Source organism: Pituophis catenifer, unplaced genomic scaffold (genome assembly GCF_029215685.1).
Source record: "Pituophis catenifer annectens isolate HBS135680 unplaced genomic scaffold, rPitCat1.0.hap2 SCAF_11, whole genome shotgun sequence".
NCBI classification, from domain to species: domain Eukaryota; kingdom Metazoa; phylum Chordata; class Lepidosauria; order Squamata; family Colubridae; genus Pituophis; species Pituophis catenifer.
In genome coordinates this window covers 25,642,283-25,662,962 of record NW_027256891.1, presented here as the reverse complement: position 1 = coordinate 25,662,962, position 20,680 = coordinate 25,642,283, and the positions used below count along the sequence as shown (strand labels likewise).

Genomic DNA, 20,680 nt, shown 5'->3' with positions numbered 1-20,680 from the left:
ACTTCCAGTGTTGGAGCATTCACAGCTTCTGGAGGCAAGTTGTTCCGCTGATTAATTGTGCTAACTGTCAGGAAATTTCTCCTGAGTTTTAGATTGCTTCTCTCCTTGATTAGTTTCCACCCATTGCTTCTTGTCCTGCCCTCTGGTGCTTTGGAGAATAGCTTGACTCCCTCTTCTTTGGGGCAGCCCCTGCTAGAGATAGCCTAACCTATGGTGTTTCTCTACTTTTTTTTTTCCTGTAGAAAAATCAAATAGATTTTTTTAAAAGGGCTTTTTTGGCCTCCAAATGTTCTGGATTCCATGTCCTATCAACATACCCAGTGATCAGGAACAGCTAGTAGAATAAATCTCTGAAGGAAACCACATTGGGGAAAGCTGATCTAGAAGGAGATATAAAGATAAAGGTAAAGGTTCCCCTCGCACATATGTGCTAGTTGTTCCTGACTCTAGGGGGCAGTGCTCATCTCTGTTTCAAAGACAAAGAGCCAGCGGTGTCCGAAGACGTCCCCGTGGTCATGTGGCCGGCATGACTCAACGCCAAAGGCGCACGGAACACTGTTACCTTCCCACCAAAGGTGGTCCCTATTTTTCTACTTGCATTTTTTACCTGCTTTCGAACTGCTAGGTTGGCAGAAGCTGGGACAAGTCACGGGAGCTCACCCTGTTATGCAGCACTAGGGATTCGAACCGCTGAACTGCCGACCTTTTGACTGACAAGCTCCTTTACCTTTTTATTAAAAAAAGATTCTTGCAGTTGAAATGAAAAAAACTTGCATTTGATTCTGCCAAGGATGACATTCAGGCTCTACTGGTTCTAATTCCATTATCTTGCTCTTGCATTTTTTTTTTCTTTGCTGTCTTTTTCCAGTAAGTCTCATGGCAGTTGTGCCTGCCTCTGTCCAGCATCACCTCACTAGAGCCTTCTAAAAATATAGCTATTTTTTTAAAAAATCTGATCTCTGATCCGAATGAGCAAGAAGGGGAAGTAGATATGACCTCTTAGTTATCCTGAGACTAAATCAGATAAGGAGAGCACAAGAAGCTCTATTTATTGAGAAATAAATCCAAAAATTAAATTTTTTTCCCCACTTGAAGCTGTAGTTTTGCAGTGGGGTAAAGAATGGATAAACAAGGGGGTTTCAGAACGGCAATCATATTTGTGTTTTTTTTTTTTCCCTTGGGTGAATTTTATTTTTGTTGGCAAAAGCATGAGTGAAAAACCAGCTTCAGATAAAGGATCCTTAGGGCCTCTCTGGAGAATCGTAATAGGCCGATATCTCTGTACTTGTGGTATATCTTAGGGAAAAGGCTGGGAGGAGAATAACCCATAGCATTCATTAAAATTAATTTTTAAAGTGTTTACATCCAAATATTAGAGCTGCCTAATGTCCTTCGTTTGGGCATAAATTAGAAATGTGTTAACAAAAAACAAAAACCTCAATGAAATAAAAAGAGGGGGGGAAAAAGGATAGGCATATCGCTGTTGGTAAATTATTTAAAGAATGCTTATTTGTTTTAGTAAGCTATACCCCAGCGCAGTTTGACTTGTGATCATAAATTTACAACTTACTATAAATCCGTCCTTATGTCCTGCTTAGTTCAAAACCACAAAACCACTTCAGGAATTTAAGGGAAGAACCAAATCCAAATGAGTTGGGGGGGAGACACATACACCCTCCACCCCTTTTGATTTTCTCAAATAGAACTTTTTAAGTCATGGTGGAATGCCAAAATTATGGAACAGATCAAGTGTGGGATTAGGTCCTATGGTTTTCCCCGTGGCTCTTTCATGGAGGGAAGAAGGTCCCATGGGGTAGGATAGAAGATAGGACCCCATAAATCTGTGGTTATTGCCCGCTCCAAACTGCCTCTTTGAATTTGACAGTTTGATGGTTGCCATGATGTCCTACAGGCATGAACATCATAACTTAAGTAAGGTCTTAAGTCATACATCTAGACTAGAAGACCTCCAAGGTCTCTTCCAGATCTGTTACTCTGTCTCAGCTGCAACAGAGAAATTTATAATTAAGGCTTCTAAACTGTGGTTTGCTATATGGGGCAAGTTCAAAACGGGCTACCAATCCACCAGAGCTGCCAGAAGGCAAGAGCTGCTAAAGCAAAAGGAACGACTCGGGAATAAGGCCAGGAGATGATTGGCCCCTCCCATAAGGCTTAAAAGAGAAACAAAGGAACTTGGGCCTTTTGCACGAAAGTAACGTTGCTAACTCTGTTTCCAGTCGGCATCTCTTGTTTGTTTCTGAACTTCGTGGGGCTTTGCCAAGTAAGGCCTTTGGCAGGGTGTCAAAGAAGATAAAGGTTGGTGATTCTCCCAAAGGACTTCTTTCAAAGAACTTGTTTTGCAACTAATTGTGACTCAGCTGGGAATGAATGTAATTCTCAGCTGTTACAATAAAATAGGTTTATTTATTACTAATTGTGTCTTGTAATGACTCAGGAAGCCTAGGTCACAACAGGGATGGTACCTTGTTTTAGTTAGGCAAGATTCTGTCTATAGGTGAGGACAGTCATGAAATTTGCTTGAAAGAATCTCGACGTGTCTTTCTTGATTTATAAAGCCTGGCAGAATCTATAATTCTACATCATACAAGATGGGGAGATGAATAATCCGAAGAATCTATAAATGCTTAAATATGTTTTGTCTTTCTTTGTAGTGGCCTTCCATTGCCAACAGCACACAACACTGTCCTCATACATTCCAGTGGCGGATCCGGAAGTTCCAGTGAATCTGAAAGTAGTTCGGAATCCGATTCAGACAGCGAAACCAGCTCCAGCGATAGTGAATGCAATGAAGAATCACGTAGCGGAACTCCGGAGGTAAAATACTGCAATGTCCATCTCCAGAATTCACCTGTCTATGTAGCAATTGGGTTTGCAAGTGGAAATTCCAGCTCTTCTCCAATGAAAACTGCCCAAGCTTTTCGAGCAAAATCTGGAATCTGTTTAAAGTTACTTGCGGACTCGTTTCCCGAATAGCTGGGGGTATAGCTGTTCGCACCCCCCAACATCCTCACAGTTATTTGTTTAATTACACGAAGGTAGGTGTGGGGGGAAACTGAGATATACGTTCAGCTTTTGACAGCTTGCTCTCCAAAAGTATGTCTGAACTAAGCCTACCTTTAAATGTAGCAAACATGAAGCCATCTTAACCATAAGAATTAATAAAGGTACTCCTGTATTAAATAATTTTCCTCTTTTTTTCACACTAAACATTCCAGTTTTGTAGTAGCGTTTGCAGGATTCCTGTGGCCACATTCACATGATCACAAAATAAAGAATGCCCAAATATTTTAATTTAAAATATGGTATCCTAAGTTTTAAAAAGAAAGGTTTTTAAGAAGAGATTGGAAAAACCATTTATCTGAAATGGTGCATAGGGTTTCCTGCCTAAGCAGGGGGTTGGACTAGAAGACTTCCAAGCTCACTTCCAACTCTTGTTATTCTGTTAATTGGCCTTAAACCTTCGTGGAACGAAACAGATGCACAGTTCTTCACTTAGGAAATGTTGAGATAGTGTTTTGTCGGAAATATTCTGAGATTGCAATTGATAGTGGCGGGAAATGGGTCATAACTACAAAAATGCAATTACATATTTAGCGAATATATATTTAGCCTACATTAACAGAAGAAGAGTTTTCAATGGCTTCCGAGGACGTCATTGTTAAATTGCTTTATCAGGAGGCACCTGGACTTTCTGGTTTTTCTTCGAAGATGTTTTACTTCTCATCCAAGAAGCTTCTTCAGCGCTGACTGGATAGTGGGGAATGGAAAGATTGTACTTTCCATTCTCTGAGGACACAGATAAGTCTCCAAGTGGCCTCAATGACCCTTTAAAAGGATGCAAATGACCAGCTGTCTGCAAGGAGTATAAATCCTCCCATTCCCCAACATTCCGTCAGAGCTGAAGAAGCTTCTTGGATGAGGAGCAAAACATTTTCAAAGAAAAAACCAGAGAGTCCAGTTGCCTCCTGAAAAAGCACCTTTGGGACAAGCATGACCTGGAGGACTGAAAATTTCCATAGACATTTAAATTGCTTTAGTTTTTCGTTCTGTCTAGACTGTGTATGGACAGGTGTGTGGACTTCAAATCCCAGAATTCCACAGTCAACATGGCCATTCATGAGAATTCTGGGATTTGAAGTCCACACACCTTGAAATACGTGTATCATGGCTGATTTGGAAAAAAGTAAGCCGGGCTCTACCAATGGGATCAATTTGTTGTCACTTTTTTTGCAATTTGTGTCTTCCTCAGCCTGAACCCCCCTCAGCTAACAAATGGCAGCTGGACAAATGGCTAAACAAAGTCAATCCTCACAAGACGATCATCAGCAACCAACATGACGGTCACGGGGAGAACAGCGTTCCGTCCCAGACCGGGCCTCAAATGGAAGGACAAAACAAAGGGAAGGTTAACAACAGCTTGTCCCTGACCGATTCCAAAGACAGGGCCCTCCGCAGCCCCATCCGAGAGAAAGCCAAACCCCGAGTGGCACAGAAAACCCCTGCCGATGTGAAAAGTTCCAAGCAGAAATCCCCCGTGCACAATGAGCCAGTCCCCCAAAGGACGACTGGGAAGAAGCAACCCAAAAAAGTCGAAAGAACTTCCAGCGCGGAAGATTACAATTGGCCCAAACCAAATATGACCAGCAGCACCCCCAAAGAGAAGGAGGCACAAGAGAGCCCAGAACAGGCCAAACTGAGGGCCAAGATGGCCGCCGGGAAAACCGCTCCGAGGAAGGAACCTAGAGCCACCACCATCCCGCCTCTGGAGAAGAAAAAGTACAGAGGTCCCAGCAAAACCTTTCCCAAGTCGCGGGAGTTTGTGGAAACGGATTCGTCCACCTCGGATTCCAACACCGACCACGAAGAGAGCCTGCAGGCCAAGAGCCTGCAGGGAGGGAGCAGCTCGGACAGCGGCATCAAAGCCAAGGACTCCAGCAGCAACATCCTCAGCGTCAGCAGTTTATTGAGCAATAACAGCAACACTTCGGTGGACCAGAACGGGCCGGATTTGGAGGAACCATTTTTTTCACCTCTTCCCATTGTTCAGAACGAACCCCTGTCCCCCTTGAAGGATTTTGAAGAACTCAAGTACCTTTGGGTGAAAATAGATCTGAGTTTCCTCTCTAGGGTCCCCGGGCAAGATCTGGACTTTGAGAACGTCTCTGGAAAGATGGAACCTCGAGAGGTCAACACCAAGCATCGGCGACAGGCGCCCGACTCTCCCTTGCCCCCGGCTGAAAAACCATCTGCTAAAACCAAAAGGAAGCACAAAGTAAGTTCCTTTATTCCCTCTCGTGAAGATTTGTTGTTGTTAGTTGTGAAGTCGTGTCCGACCCATCGCGACCCCATAGACAACGTTCCTCCAGGCCTTCCTGTCCTCTACCATCCTCTGGAGTTTCATCTTCAGGATCTGGCTTTCTAAAGAGCAATCAGGGTTGATCTCCTCTAGGACTGACTGGTTTGATCGCCTTGCAGTCCATCACTCGCAGGAGTCCCTTGGATCTATCTATCTATCTATCTATCTATCTATCTATCTATCTATCTATCATCTATCTATCTATCTATCTATCTATCTATCTATCTATCATCTATCTATCTATCTATCTATCTATCTATCTATCTATCTAATCTATCTATCTATCTCTATCTATCTATCTATCTATCTATCTATCATCTATCTATCTATCTATCTATCTATCTATCTTAGTTGTTAGTTGCAAAGTCATGTCCGACCCATCGCAACCCCATGGACAACTTTCCTCCAGGCCTTCCTGTCCTCTACCGTCCTCTGGAGTCCATTTAAGCTCACGCCGACTGCTTCAGTGACTCCATCCAGCCACCTCGTTCTCTGCCGTCCCCTTCTTCTTTTGCCCTCAATCATTCCCAGCATTGGGCTCTTCTCCAGGGAGTCCTTCCTTCTCATTAGGTGGCCAAAGTATTTGAGTTTCCTCTTCAGGATCTGGCCTTCTAAAGAGCAGTCAGGGTTGATCTCCTCTAGGACTGAGAGGTTTGATCATCTTGCAATCCAAGGGACTCGCAGGAGTCTTCTCCAGCACCATCGTTATTTTAATGTCCTTGATATTCCGCCACCCCACCTTGTGAACTCCTGATTGTGGGAATTTAGAAAGCCAGGTAGGGCTTTTGATGGAGTAAGGATAACATAAAGAAACACAGATTATTTATATGCATCCTTTCAAGCAGGATTACTTTCAAATGTTGGGGGAAGAAACCGCCAAAGCAGCTTTTTTTCTTCCCACCATCGCATCAAATAAGAATAATTTTTTAAACGCCGAATACATTTTTTGGGCACAGCACTTATTAGAAAAGAGTTTAGGTTATCACACGAGAGCTTTGCAAGACAGGGAAAAAAAAAACCAGTCTTGAGTAATCAAATGCATCTCCTGGGTTTAATCTCACGCTACATCTTTGTCCGTTTTATTTTGTTTTGTTTCATTTTTACTGTTTAGAGCATTAGGACAAGATTTCTCTCCTTTTTAAATAGGCATCCATCCATCAAAGTCAAAAGCAGGGAAGCTTTCTGGCAACATTTGCTGAGTGTTGTCTTTATTGCAGATTGAACCAAACCAAAAAAAAATAATAATTGGGGGGGGGATTTTGTTACATAAACACCTGTGATTTATCAAAACGCCATTCACTTAAATAAGCATCTTTATTCTATTTATTATTTTTCTTCTTTTCTTGCTGCATTTTTCCCTTCCCCAACCACTACTTGCAAAGCAGAATCTTTTGGGAGTTCAGGAGACAAAGCTTTTATCGTGGGTTTGATATGATTTACATCCAGGGATGTATCGCTAAGGGCAGGGGTGGGCTTCAAAAGTTTTAGCAAGGGGTTCTCTGCCCAGTTGCTGGGTGGATGTGGCCATGGTGGGTGTGGCCTAGTCGGCCTCCTGCACCACAGTGTGTGTGGGGGGGTGTTTTTGTCCTCCCCGGGCTCCAGAGGTTTTCTTTGAGCCTCCGGGAGGGCGAAAACGACCTCCCCAGGCTCCAGAAGCCCTCCAGAGGCTGGAAACGGGCCCATTTCTGTCCTTCCCAAACTTCCGGTTGGCCCGTTTTTCACCCTCCTCGACCCTCCGCGCACGTCCTGCACTTACCTTGGTAGTACAGTGGTTTAAAACACCCTGTTATTAAGAACAGCTGCCTGCAATTACTGCAGGTTCGAATCTCGCCAAGGCTCAAGGTTGACTCAGCCTTCCATCCTTTCTAAGGTGGGTAAATTGAGGACCCAGTTGTTTATTATTTATTTTTTATTTTAATTTGATTTATATGCCGCCCTTCTCCGAAGACTCAGGGCGGCTTACAATGTGCTCAGCAAGTTGTGGGGGCAATAAGCTGACTTTGTATAAATATACAAAAGGATGAAGGCTATTGCTTAGCGCATTGTAAGCCGCCCTGAGTCTCTGGAAAAGAGCGGCATATAAATCAAATTTTAAAAAAAACCTGCATCCAAAACACTCCTGGAAGGGAAGGGTAGGGGTGGGCAGGGCCAACCAGGATTGGGATTTGGGGGTTCTCTGAACTGCACAAAATCTTAGCTAGAGGTTCTCCCGAACCTCTGCGAACCCCCAGCAGCCCACGCCTGGTTAAGTATGATGGATATGACTTCAAACTGAAATGTGCTTTTGGGACAAGAGAGGTAGAGCAAGAAATCTCCACACTGAATATTTGCAGCCAGGATTTTTGTGTTTGCAGTTTTTTTAAATCTACTTGCAATTGTCGTTGCTGACCCAAAAAAAGGCCTGTTTTTTAGCCTTTCCCAGAAGGAAAAGAGAATAAATTGGGACAAAAGTCTGTCCTTCATCTCTCTCTCTCTCTCTCTCTCTCTCTCTCTCTCTCTCTCTCTCTCTCTCTCTCTCTCTCTCTCTCTCTCTCTCCCTCCCTCCCCTCCCTCTCTCCCTCCCTCCCTCTCTCCCTCCCTCCCTCTCTCTCTCTCTTTGCTAAAGATGAAATAGGACATTTCAGAAGCCGCCATCCTTGACAGGTTTTACAGAATTAAACTGGGGTGCTAAAAATATTAGTTGAATCAATCTGGACAGTTTAGAGTGCCAAGTGGCACTCATTCTAATTTCATGCATATTTGGGCAATCCAGAGATGGAAGGCCCTGTCTAGGCAAGAAAAATCTTGGGAGGGTGAGACGGGGGGGGGGAGAGAGAGAGAGAGAGAGAGAGAGAAGGGAAGAAGTGTGGGGTGACGAGAAAGAAAAGTGAGATAAAAGACTGTCAAAAAACAGGGAGAGGAAAGGGAGAAAGAATGACACAAGGAGAGAAGTAATTAAAAGCAAGCAAAGAAGAAAAAATCAGAGAAAGAGGAGATTGGCGGACTGATTGATTGATTGATTGATTGATTGATTGATTGGGTGCTGTCAAGCAGTGTTGAGTTCTACAACCATGGAGGCAGATGTTCTCCATGTTGATCTGTCCCTTACCTGGTCTTTTAGGTCTTCTAATGGTGAAAGAGGGAGGGAGGGAGGGAGGGAGGGAGGGAGAGAGAGAATGAGAGAATTAGATGCCAGCAATAGAGAAAGAGAACATCTGCTCATTGGTTCTAGTCCTTCTGCCTCTCCAGAAAATATGGTTCTTGACCCCACTCCTATTGTGACCAGCTACACCATAGTCAACTCATTCAAGCGGGGTTGGGTTTAGTCCCAGATAGTTCCAAACTTGCCTAGGGTTCACCACATTCCACCCAACCAGCCATGTTATGGAACTCCAAAACCTTCTCAACTGTCCCATTTTATCTATCCAGGACGTACGCCATAAAAAAGATCTAGAGAGACATTAAGAAGAATCATTGCCCATGGCTTTAGTCACAGCACAGATCTCAAACACGGCTTGCAATGGCCAAACCAGGCCATTTTTCTCTCTCCTCAGCCAGTGGAGAAGAAGTGAGGGATATCCTGAAAGCCTTGTTGAGGTTCTCCTCTTGCAAGGTCTCATGGACACCACTTGCAGAAAGAGGGAGGGTGGGTTCCTCAAGGGATTCTTCACCACAGTGCATGAGATCATGGGTAGCTAGACTCACCAGTAAGGTGATTTCACCAGGATATGACTGTTTGGGTGGTAAGAACGATTTGATTTCATCCGTTGTTGAATTGATTGTCAAGCCTGGAAGCCATCTTTCTCATTGCATCTTCAGGCCTGCCACATTTACTACCATGGGAAATTGGGAGGGGGGATTGTATGGCGCCATGGTGATATATATAGTCATCATAACATTCCTTTCTCAGAGAGTCAAGGACATTTTTCCCTGCACCTGGAGGGCTGAAACATGAAGGCATCTCCAATTGGGATGGTGCTTGGATTGGACCATGTGATGGACATGTGGGTGTTGGGCAGGGACTTGGACTTTCCTTTGGGTGGGATGGCACAGAGCCAGGGTAATATATAGTCATAATAACATTCCTTTCTCAGAGAGTCGAGGACATCTTGCCCTGCATCTGGAGGGCTGGAACTGGGAGGCATCTCCAATTGGGACGGTGCTTTGATTGGACCATGTGATGGACCATGTGGGTGCTGGGCAGGGACTTGGACTTTCTTTTCTGTGGTGAAAACCTGGAAGCTCTCAGATTCGGATTTTCCCAGATGTGCCAATATGACATCTCTAATAAAATGGAATTTTGAGGAAACTCAAACCTTAGAGTCTTCTTTCATTGAGTGTATAACTTGGAACCCTGACAGCGATGCAATAAGAAGCATAACCAATTTTCTGGTTTCTCTCCTTCTGATCGAAGCAGTCGGAAAATGTGGGCACATTCGGCGACAGCAAGAAACAACGTTTAGAAGAGTCTACGGCTTCCTGCTTGCTTCCACCCTGCATTTCACCGATACCCAACCATAGAATACCCAGCATAAAAGAGTATGTTTTTTCTCCTACGTTTTCTCAGTAGATCTAACTGAATTAATCCAGGAATTTTTAGCTTCAAAAATTCCATGCCGTTGATAGACCACCTTCCTCGTTTTATTTTATCCCTTTATTTCCCATATTTTGGTCATCTAAGAAATAATGATGACTCCTGGTTACTGCAGTCAACCTACGGCAGTGATGGCTGAACTTTGTGCCGTTGCGTGCCAAAAGCGGGGAGAGTGCAGGGGGGGCTCACGCACATGTGTGTGCCCACACCCAAAGTTCAATGCCTCCCACCCACATCCTGCACCCTGCACAGGGCTGTGAGACCCATCCCCTGCGCTCCCCTTGCTTTTGGCATGCGACGGCAAAAAGGTTACCGGTGAGCCTGTAGGCTTTCTTGGAGCCTGGGGAGGGTGAAAATAGCCTCCCCCACCCTCCATAGACCCTCTGGAGACCGGAAATGGCCCATTTCCTGACTTCCAGTGGGCCCAGAAGGCCTATTTTTCACCCTCCCCAGGCTCCAGAGGCTTTCTTGGAGCCTGAGGTGGGTGAAAATGGCCTCCCTCCCCCAGAAGCCCTCTGGAGGCTGAAAATGCCCTCCCAGAACCTCCACGTGAGTCCTGTACTTACCTGGCATTCAGAATGGGCCACGTGGAGACTCCTGGGAGGGGCCAGCCAAAAATCAGATGGCTGGCGTGCGCATGCACACTGAAGCTGAGCTAGGGCAATGGCTCACGTGCCCACAGATATGTTTCCACATGCCACCTGTGGCACGCGTACCCATAAGTTCGCCATCACGGACCTAGAGAAAAGGACTGGCTTCACCCACCTCCTCCGGTTTTATCTCTGTCTGGTCTTTAAACATTAAATTGAAGGATTTATCTTTGACTGATTTTTTTTTTTCCTCAACAAAATGAAACCTCTTCTCCCGTCATATTGTTGCACGGCGGTGAAATTTATGTTGAGTAAGTAATCCCGCAATTAACTTAAAACTCATGGCTTTTAAAGCATTGTGAAATAAAACCAGCCCCTTCCTAATCTCTCTTATACCTGTGTAATTACTAATTCCACTTAATGCAAATGAATTTATCCTAATTTGCCTTCTTTAACAGACACACACACATCCATCTTTCAAGTCTGAAAATGGCACCAATAATTTAAGCGTGGAATCTATTTAAGGATGATGCAAATGTAATCTTTCAAGCTATGGGTGTTTATCTTTCTCCAACTGCTTGCATCATCTTTTTTTTTTTTTAAATAATCGTATATTTCCTGCCTTTACCAAACCCTAGAGAGTTAGGCCCCCAACCTGATGTTTCTTAATTTCAGCTTGTTTTCTAGGTCATTAATTTGATTCCTTTGAGCCCTGCAACTATCGGTATCCTCTGTTATAATATAATTGTGTTCATCAATAGTTATTTCCCCAATGTTAGGTCTATATTTCCCCTGGTCCCAGATGTTTCCAGTTGCCAAGAAATTTTTTCCCCCTGATTTTCTTATTAGTTATATTTAACTGAGACTAAGATCGTGGTGCGATCTGTTCTGAATATCCTCCAAGATAGTATTTAACCCAATCGTTTGCTACTTTTTGAATATCATCAGTTATATTCATGTTCTAAGGGTCTCAACACTTACAGAAGGATCAGTAGGAAATCATCTCAATGATTTAGCACTCATGGTCATGGTTCCTCATGAAGACAAGTTTGGCAATTGTGGCCTAGAATCCAGTCCACAATTTTTGATCCAAGTTTTTGAATCTTGGTGGCCAATTGTGCTTATCCCACCATTCATACAACTTTCCCTTTGTTGGCTAGTTAATCTCGTGATCTTGAGTGCATATTCTAAAGCAGGGTTCCTCAATCCACTCCAGCAACTTTTATTGGTGGACTTCAAATCCCAGAATGCATGCTGGCTGGGGAATTCTGGAAGTTGAAGTCCACGCATCTGAATTTGGCTAAGGTTGAGGAAGTCCATTGTTATGGACTTCAGCTCCCAGAATTCATGCCGGCTGGAGAATTCTGGGAGTTGAAGTCCACATAGCTAAACGTTGCTAAGGTTGAGGAACCTCAACCGACCAATTTTATGGCTGAAGTCCATTTTTATGGACTTCAGCTCCCATAATTCATGCCAGTGGGGAATTCTGGGAGTTGAAGTCCACACATCTGAAAGCTGCTGAAGTTGAGGAACCTCAACCGTCCAATTTTATGGGCTGAAGTCCATTTTTACGGACTTCAGCTCCCAGATTTCATGCCGGGTGGAGAATTCTGGGAGTTGAAGTCCATACATCTGAAAGCTTCTGAGGTTGAGGAACCTCAGTAGTCCATTTTTATAAACGGAAGTCCATTTTTTATGGACTTCAACTCCAAGAATCCATGCCGGGTGGGGAATTCTGGGAGTTGAAGTCCATAAAATTTACTGAGGTTGCGAAACTCTGTTCTAAGGACTGGATTATCAAGAATGATAAGAACATTCCAGTTGTGACTGCAATTGTGTTTGTTTGTTTGTTTACTTGCTAATGGCAACAATTAAATAATAACTGAAATGGATACTGCTTTCATTAGAAATGGACGAGCATTGTTGAATACAGCCAGGTGAGGCGATCAGATTTCCCCCAGTCGAGAATTCAAGTGGCTTTCCTTTTGCTTGTTTGTCTCTGATGTGTTCCTTTGAGGTATTGTAAATCCATAAAAACTTGACACTGACTTAAATTGATTTAAGAGGGAGACATCCATTCTTGTTGACTTAATTTGCTATTGAAAATTTGAGTCGATAATCATGAAAAGTAAATGGCAGGAGAATGCAATATGAGTTGACTAAGGAAGGATTAAAATCCAAGTAATCTTCATTGACTGAACTAGGACAGTAACTATAATAATAATAATAATAATAATAAAACTCCATGGTTGGATTAACATATTAAAAGAGTCAGCTGGCTCTATTTTTATTTTATTTTATTTTTTCTTCCTTTCCTTTTATTCACAGCCAAGGTTTAAAGGGTAGGATTATTTTTTTTTCCCTGTCCTGGGGAAAGAAGTACAGGAAGTAGTCCTTGATTTATGACCACCATTTTTTTTCTTTGCTAAGTGAGAGAGTCATTAAGTGAATCCCCCCCCATTTTATCACCTTTCATGCCACAATTCTTAAGTGAATCCCTGCAAGTTGTTCGGTTGGTAACATGGTCATTAAAAACGAATCGGGCTTCCCCACTGAGCTGGCTTTTTGTTGTAACTTCGAATGGTCACTAAACGAACTGCTGCAATTCGAGCACTGCCTGTCCAACTTTCACAGCCCATCCCAATCCTGGCCAACTCTGAACAAGCATCCTAAGAAACAGAAGTTTGAAAGCTCCCGTTGATTTTACCTCTGAATTTTGATCATGAGACCGAAGTAGGGATGGTGCAACAGTCATAAATGTGGGAAACGGTCATAAGTCACTATTTTCCGGGCTGTTGTAACTTCAAAACAGCCTCTAAAATGAATGGTGGAAAGTTGAGGGCTGCCTGTATATGTTTGCTAAAACTCTTGGCTTCGCTTCTTCTTTGACAGAAGCAACTCCATGAAAAAAGTGACCAAAAAGAGAGAAGAAAAACTCTTCCCACCTCCGTTGTCTCCTCTGATGGACGAGGCAGCTCCGCGGCATAACATCTTGGACAACGGCTCCTTCAACCAAGAGAACTCCCTACCAGGCTCCTTGCAGAGCAACGCCTGCTCCAAACACAGGAAGAACGAGAACAAATCTTCTGTCAACTCCAAGGGAATCAGTGTAAGTGTCGAAGTGACGTCCCCACTTGGACCCAGTTCCTATCCTTCCACGTCAGCCATTTATGGTGGAGGCTGAACAATGTTTTGAAGTGAAGGAAATCCTAGATTCCCGAAGGCATCGAGGAAACCTACAATATTTGGTGGTGTGGGAAGATTTTTCCGCTGTCCAAAACGAGTGGGTTAATCAACACCCCTAAATTAGTCCTCTAGATTAGAGGGGTGATTGTTGTTATAAAGTCATGTCCAACCCATCATGACACTCTGGACAATGTTCCTCCAGGCCTTCCTGTCCTCTACCATCCCCTACCATCTTCCTCCAGGGAGACCTTCCTTCTCATTAGGTGGCCAAAGTATTGGAGTTTCCTCTTCAGGATCTGGCCTTCTAAAAAGCAGTCAGGGTTGATCTCTTCTAGGAATGACCGGTTTGAATCGCCTTGCAGCAAGGGTGAAATACTACCAGTTCGGTCCGGTTTGTGCGAACCGGCAGTGATAAAAACTACCGGTTCGGGCGAACCAGTAGTAAAAAAAAAAAAGCTACCAGTTCGGTCAAACCGGTATTGCTGATGATCAGCTGTGCAGCAGGGTTTAGCTTTGCTAAAAAGCAGGAAATCCTGCTTTCTAGCAAAGCTAAATTGCGCGCCTCAGCTGATCCCCCCCTTGCTGTTCTACTTACCTTTCCAAGTCTCCTTTTGGTGTGTACTGCACATACGTGTGTGCACAGAGCACACATTTGGTGCACACTGCACATGTGCATGCAGCACATGTTTGGCACGCAGTGTGCATGCCCGGCCAGCGAACCAGTACCAAGCCAGTTCGGATTTCACCACTGCCTTGCAATCCAAGGACTCACAGGAGTCTTCTCCAGCAGACCAAGGGACAGAGGGTTTAGATCCCCTAAATTAGTCAAATGGTTTCACAACCAATACCATGATAAAAGGGGGAGAACCAAGATGTTCGCCACCCATCGTCCTCCTTGAAATTTTCCACACCAACTACTCTTGACCGTCCTCACCTTGGTCATGCAAAATTCAAGAGAAGCTGCCCAGCACTGATCTTTACTCTGTGGTTTAACTTCTCTGATTGTAAAAGGGCAGGGGAATCGAGAGTTATCTTTTCCCGTGGCAACCCTTCTGCTCTCGTCTGGCGCCGGGCCTAATCGTTGGATACTTGTGAATTTTCGCCTTGCTGTTTGCCTCCCAACATTTTAATTTTAATAAGCCGGCGATGCTACAAGGCACCCATGCTGACATTACACCTTGGAAGAAGTGGGTGTTAATGACGCTGGGCATAGGAGCAGTATGGAGCCGATGGCACTTAATTAATTTGCTGAGCTTGACTTAGCGACATGCAGTCCAAGACAACAAAGAGCTGGATTTTAATTTCAAGGCACGCGCGCTCGCATGACGGGACGTGTAAAGGTATTCTTAGCGTGAAGGCTGAGGCGGCTAATTAAAATTGCTTTCTGCAGGAAGAAGATGCTCACAGCAGGCCCTCAAATCCTTTGCTGGAATCCAGCCACCTCGACAACGATCTCTGGTTGACAAGTCCCACCTTCACCAACGGGAATCCTGAATTGAGAAGACCCAAGATAACATTTGATGATATGTTAGTTACTTATTCGTTATGACTGTATTTGTAATTTTTTGGGTTGGCTTGGAGCAAAAATTTGCATTGCTTTGAGCTACTTTAGCCTCGGAATGCTCTTGTTGTACACAGCCGGAGTTTTGATTGTGTTGAGTTGCATTGAATTTGGGGGGGCTTGACTCCTACAGCAGTGGTGGGTTGCTACCGGTTCGCCCCGGTTTGGGTGAATCGGTAGCGGTGGTGGCGGGAGACTCCACCCACTCACCCACCTGGACGCTTTTGCGCATGCAAAGCGAACTGGTAGCGATGGGATTTGCAACCCACTACTATCCTACCGCCACATGGACAGAACCCTGCGGTTCTCTGGGCAACATTTTCAGAAATTGTTTACCCTTACCTTCTTCCTAGAACTGAGAGAGACCAACCCCAAATCACCCAGTTGGCATTTGTCCTTATGCAGGACACACCGTTGGGTTTTCCCAATCCTGGCCCAGTTTTGAATGCAATTCAGACCAGACCAAAAATCCTACCTGGTCATTTAAAGTTTAGCCTTCTAAATGATCCAGGGGAGGTCCTATAATTGTCTAATTTGAAGTTACAAAGGCAGAAGCTGGAGGAACTTTGCGCAATGACTAGAGATTGGACAAATGAAGAAACACACACATTTGCAAGGATAGAAAACTTACTGGGCATGTATTTAGAAGTTGGAAATCTTGATACATTTAGCAGAAGTCCTTTGCAGTCAGCTTCTTCCAAGATATTCTTTGGACTTCCCAGTCTGGTCTACGGCTCTCAGATTCCCAACTGGTCTCCCGCCCTGGGATGGGATTCAAAAAATTTAGCAATCGGTTCTCTGCCCAGTTGCTGGGTGAGCGTGGCCTATTCAGCCTCCTGCATCACAGCCGAGGAGGGGGGGTGTTTTCACCCTCCCCAGGTTCTGCGCAGGTACTGCACTTCCCTAGCATCCAAAACGGGCCATTTGGAGATTCCTGGAAGGGGAGGGGTAGGTGAGGCCAGCCAGTCCTTGGAACTACCGGTTCAGCAAACCAGATGTAACATTAGCATCCGGTTCTGGAACGAGTCACAAGAGTGAAGAAAGCAAAGTGTATATTTAGATGATGATGATGATGATGATGATGATGATGATGATGATGATGATGATGATGATTAGAAGATTGACAGGATTAAGGCAAGCCCTGTAAGCATGAAGTCTAGATCAGGCCAATTGCAAGAGCTGAAGTCCCATCAGCTGCTTCTTCTGATCGCTGTTGTTGTGTCTTCCCAGGCTTCACAATGCTGATTACTATATGCAAGAAGCCAAAAAACTCAAGCATAAGGCAGATGCTTTGGTAAGTCTCTTTCACTCTACCTGGTTGGGTGGCTGATTCAGCAGAGAATTCATATATGCCAGAAAGGATTGCAACACATTTGTAAGCCTTATTAATGGTGCATTAAATTGTGCTAATTATTAGTATGCAATGCAACACCGTTCATTAACAGGAACGCCCACCGTGGGGGCAGTAATGCAGAGAATTCTCTGGGCCACCTTGGCATCCAGTTTTGGTCGCCACGATGTGAAAAAGTTGTTGAGACTCTAGAAAGAGTGCAGAGAAGAGCAACAGAGATGACTAGGGAGCTGGAGGCTAAAACATATAAAGAACAGTTTCTGGAATTGTGTATGTCTAGTTTAATGAAAAGAGGGACTAAGGGTGAGATGATAGCAGTCTTCCAATATCTCAAGGGCTGCCACAAAGAAGAGGGAGTCAAGCTATTCTCCAAAGCCCCTCAAGGCAGGACAAGAAGCAACAGATGGAAACTAATCAAGGAGAGAAGCAACCTAGAACTAAGGAGAAATATCCTGACAGTCAGAACAATTTGATCATGTCACGTGATCAAAATTCAGACGGTTGGCCATTGACTCAAATTTATGATGGTTGCAGTGCCCCAGAGTCACTGCTTCACTTTTTGAGACCTTCCTGACAAGCAAAATCAATGGGGAAGATAGTTATTCACTTAACAACTATCGCACTAACTTAACTGCTAATTACCACAATTGACTTAACAACCGGGGCAAGAAAGTGGGGCAAAAGTCGTTGAACAAACGTCTCACTTAGCAACAGAAGTTTGGGACTCCATTGCAGTCGTAAGTCGAGGCCTACCTGTATCTAGATTGGGAAGGACGGGAGCCCAAAGAGCTACAGAACGGGAACGCACACAAGGACTCAGATTTCTAGCGGAAATGAAACATGTCGCCCTTAACCGATCTGGAAAACCAACCAAAACAGGTCGCTTCAAATTCCTTTTATTTTTCAGCTGGAAAAATTTGGCAAAGCGGTGAATTATGCCGACGCGGCGATCTCCTTCATCGAATGCGGGAACGCTATGGAGCGAGATCCGTTAGAGGCAAAATCTCCCTACACCATGTACTCCGAGACGGTGGAACTCATCAGGTTAATGCCTTTTCTGTGATTCAACGTATAATTAGAAAGTTGCTTCATTTTTTAAAGATCATTCTGATCTGATTAATGGTTAGTCCAAAGCTTCATCAGCTCAGAAGTCATCACAATTAGTCCTTTCCTCCATTTTACGAACACCACGGAAAATTTATAATGGATGGACCCTGTTCTTATAAATTAGCCCTGTTAGGCAATAATCAGGGTGTTGTATAATTTGCAATATTCATGTAATTAAAATTGAAACGCAGTGGATGGAAGTTAAAGCATCATAATTCCAGCGTTGAGCTGTCACATTTATCTCGGAAAGGGTTAGTTTGATCGTTCCAAATATTAAAGAGAGAGCGTTGAGGTCTCGGTTATAAATCCTGCCTTTTTAGAGTTTATCAATTAGCCGTAAAATAATTGTCCCAGAATGAATTCTGGCAGATAAGGGCTTCAGTTTACAAACATTTGTTTAGATATGACCAGAAAGGAAGAGGGAAAAACAGAAATGCATCCAGTTTATAGTCAATAAGAGTGTTTGTATATTTATTTACTGAAAATATCTGTATAGTGTCACCAAGCAGAAAATTCTCTCCAAACTTAAGACTTGCGGACTTCAACTCCCAGAATTTCCCAGCCAGCATAGATCAAAAAGAGCTTCCATAACCAGAATATCATACACACTGCCGTTCACCTCCACTCCATTATTTCCTGGTTAATGAAGTTGCCGGAATACCTTAAAACTTTCTTATGCAAGAGTGAACTCTATTACTTATTCTTAACATAAGCACTGTGAAATTGTATTAAGGCTCAGAACAATGGTTTTTATGGGATGATGATCTGATTTTCAGAAGGTTGAGTGTGCAGGGAACATGGGAGTGAAAAGCTCCAGAAAAGGGAGGGTGAAGATAGATAAAGACGATAGATAGATAGATAGATGATAGATAGATAGATAGATAGATAGATAGATAGATAGATAGATAGATAGATAGATAGATAGATGTGTAGGTAGGTAGGTAGATAGACAGATAGACAGATAGACAGATAGACAGATAGACAGATAGACAGACATAGATAGATAGATAGATAGATAGATAGATAGATAGATAGATAGATAGATAGATAGATAGATAGATGTGTAGGTAGGTAGGTAGATAGACAGATAGACAGATAGACAGATAGACAGATAGACAGATAGACAGATAGACAGACTAGATAGATAGATAGATAGATAGATAGATAGATAGATAGATAGATAGATAGATAGATAGATAGATGATAGATATAGATGATAGATAGATAGATAGATAGATAGATAGATAGATAGATAGATAGATAGATAGATAGATAGATAGATAGATAGATAGATAGATAGATAGATAGATAGATAGATGTGTAGGTAGGTAGGTAGATAGACAGATAGACAGATAGACAGATAGACAGATAGACAGATAGACAGATAGACAGATAGACAGACATAGATAGATAGATAGATAGATAGATAGATAGATAGATAGATAGATAGATAGATGATAGATATAGATGATAGATAGACAGATAGACAGATAGACAGACATAGATAGATAGATAGATAGATAGATAGATAGATAGATAGATAGATAGATAGATGTGTAGGTAGGTAGGTAGATAGACAGATAGACAGATAGACAGATAGACAGATAGACAGATAGACAGATAGACAGACATAGATAGATAGATAGATAGATAGATAGATAGATAGATAGATAGATAGATAGATGATAGATATAGATGATAGATAGATAGATAGATAGATAGATAGATAGATAGATAGATAGATAGATAGATAGATAGATAGATAGATGATAGATAGGTGTGTAGGTAGGTAGATAGACAGATATAGATAGATAGATAGATAGATAGATAGATAGATAGATAGATAGATAGATAGATAGATAGACAGACAGACAGATAGATAGATGATAGAGACAGACAGACAGACAGACAGCAGGACAAGAAGCAACGGATGGAAACTAATCAAGGAGAGAAGCAACCTGGAATTAAGGAGAAACTTCCTAACTGTGAGGACAATTAACCAGTGGAACAGAAGTTGCCTTCAGAAGCTGTGGGTGCTTCATCATTGGATGTTTTTAAGAGACTGGAAGGTTACTTGTCTGAAATGGTATAGGGGCTTAAGCAGGGGGTTGGACTAGAAGACTTCCAAGGTCCCTTTCAACTCTATTCTGATCGAGTGAAGGTATTTCTCCTACTGTGTTTATCAAGGGTGGCAGCTGCTCTCTGGAAGGGCAGTGGATGCCCTGCTGCTTGTTTACACCTCTGAGATCATTAAGTTGTTTCTTTGGGTACCACCGTTGTTCCTTGATGTCACCCGTTCAACCTCTTGTCTTCCATCTCTCTCGGAAGGTACGCCATGAGACTTAAGAACTTCACGGGGTCTTCCGCCACGGAAGGAGACAAGAAACTTGCAGTCCTCTGGTGAGACATTGTCCTTCTTTCTCAATTGTCTTGTTATTAAAGTTGATTAAAGCTTCCATTGAAGACCAGAATTTAGACTCTTATGACTTCTCTCTCTTCCCTCAATATTGCTTGCCATTTCTTCCTCTTCTTTTCTTTTTCCTTCTCCCCTGGGACTCCCGTCGTCTGCCTCTTCCTCACTCTTTCCCTTACAAGCAATCCTCCACTGACAATCAGGTTTGGGAGTAGAATTTCCGTTGCTAAGGGAGTCCTTTGCAACCTTTACTTGCGCAGTTCTTCAGCAAATCACTGCATTCGTTGAGTTAAGCCACGGTTGGTAAGTGAAGCTAGCTTTCCCGCTAACTTTGTTTGCCGGAAGATGATGTGACCCCGTGGATGTTGCAAACATTGCAAATTCAAGCCGGTTGCCAAGTACCCAAATTTGGATCATGTGACTGAGGGGATTCTGGAATAGTTATAAGTGTGAGAACTGGTTGTAAGTCACTTTTGCAACTTCAGTTATTAAACCTAAACAAGTGGTTGTAAGTCGAGAAAT

At 43.3% G+C, this 20,680-nt stretch overlaps 1 protein-coding gene across 1 annotated transcript in view; it reads left to right on the top strand.

Annotated features, from left to right (window-relative positions):
* AFF2 (ALF transcription elongation factor 2) overlaps positions 1-20,680 on the top strand; it is a 159,473-nt gene that overhangs the window by 126,566 nt on the left and 12,227 nt on the right. Inside the window, 8 exon segments of the mRNA XM_070951779.1 lie at positions 2,673-2,835; positions 4,271-5,293; positions 9,771-9,895; positions 13,433-13,649; positions 15,117-15,253; positions 16,518-16,581; positions 17,546-17,682; positions 20,074-20,145. Coding sequence (XP_070807880.1) covers positions 2,673-2,835; positions 4,271-5,293; positions 9,771-9,895; positions 13,433-13,649; positions 15,117-15,253; positions 16,518-16,581; positions 17,546-17,682; positions 20,074-20,145 — 1,938 coding nt within the window.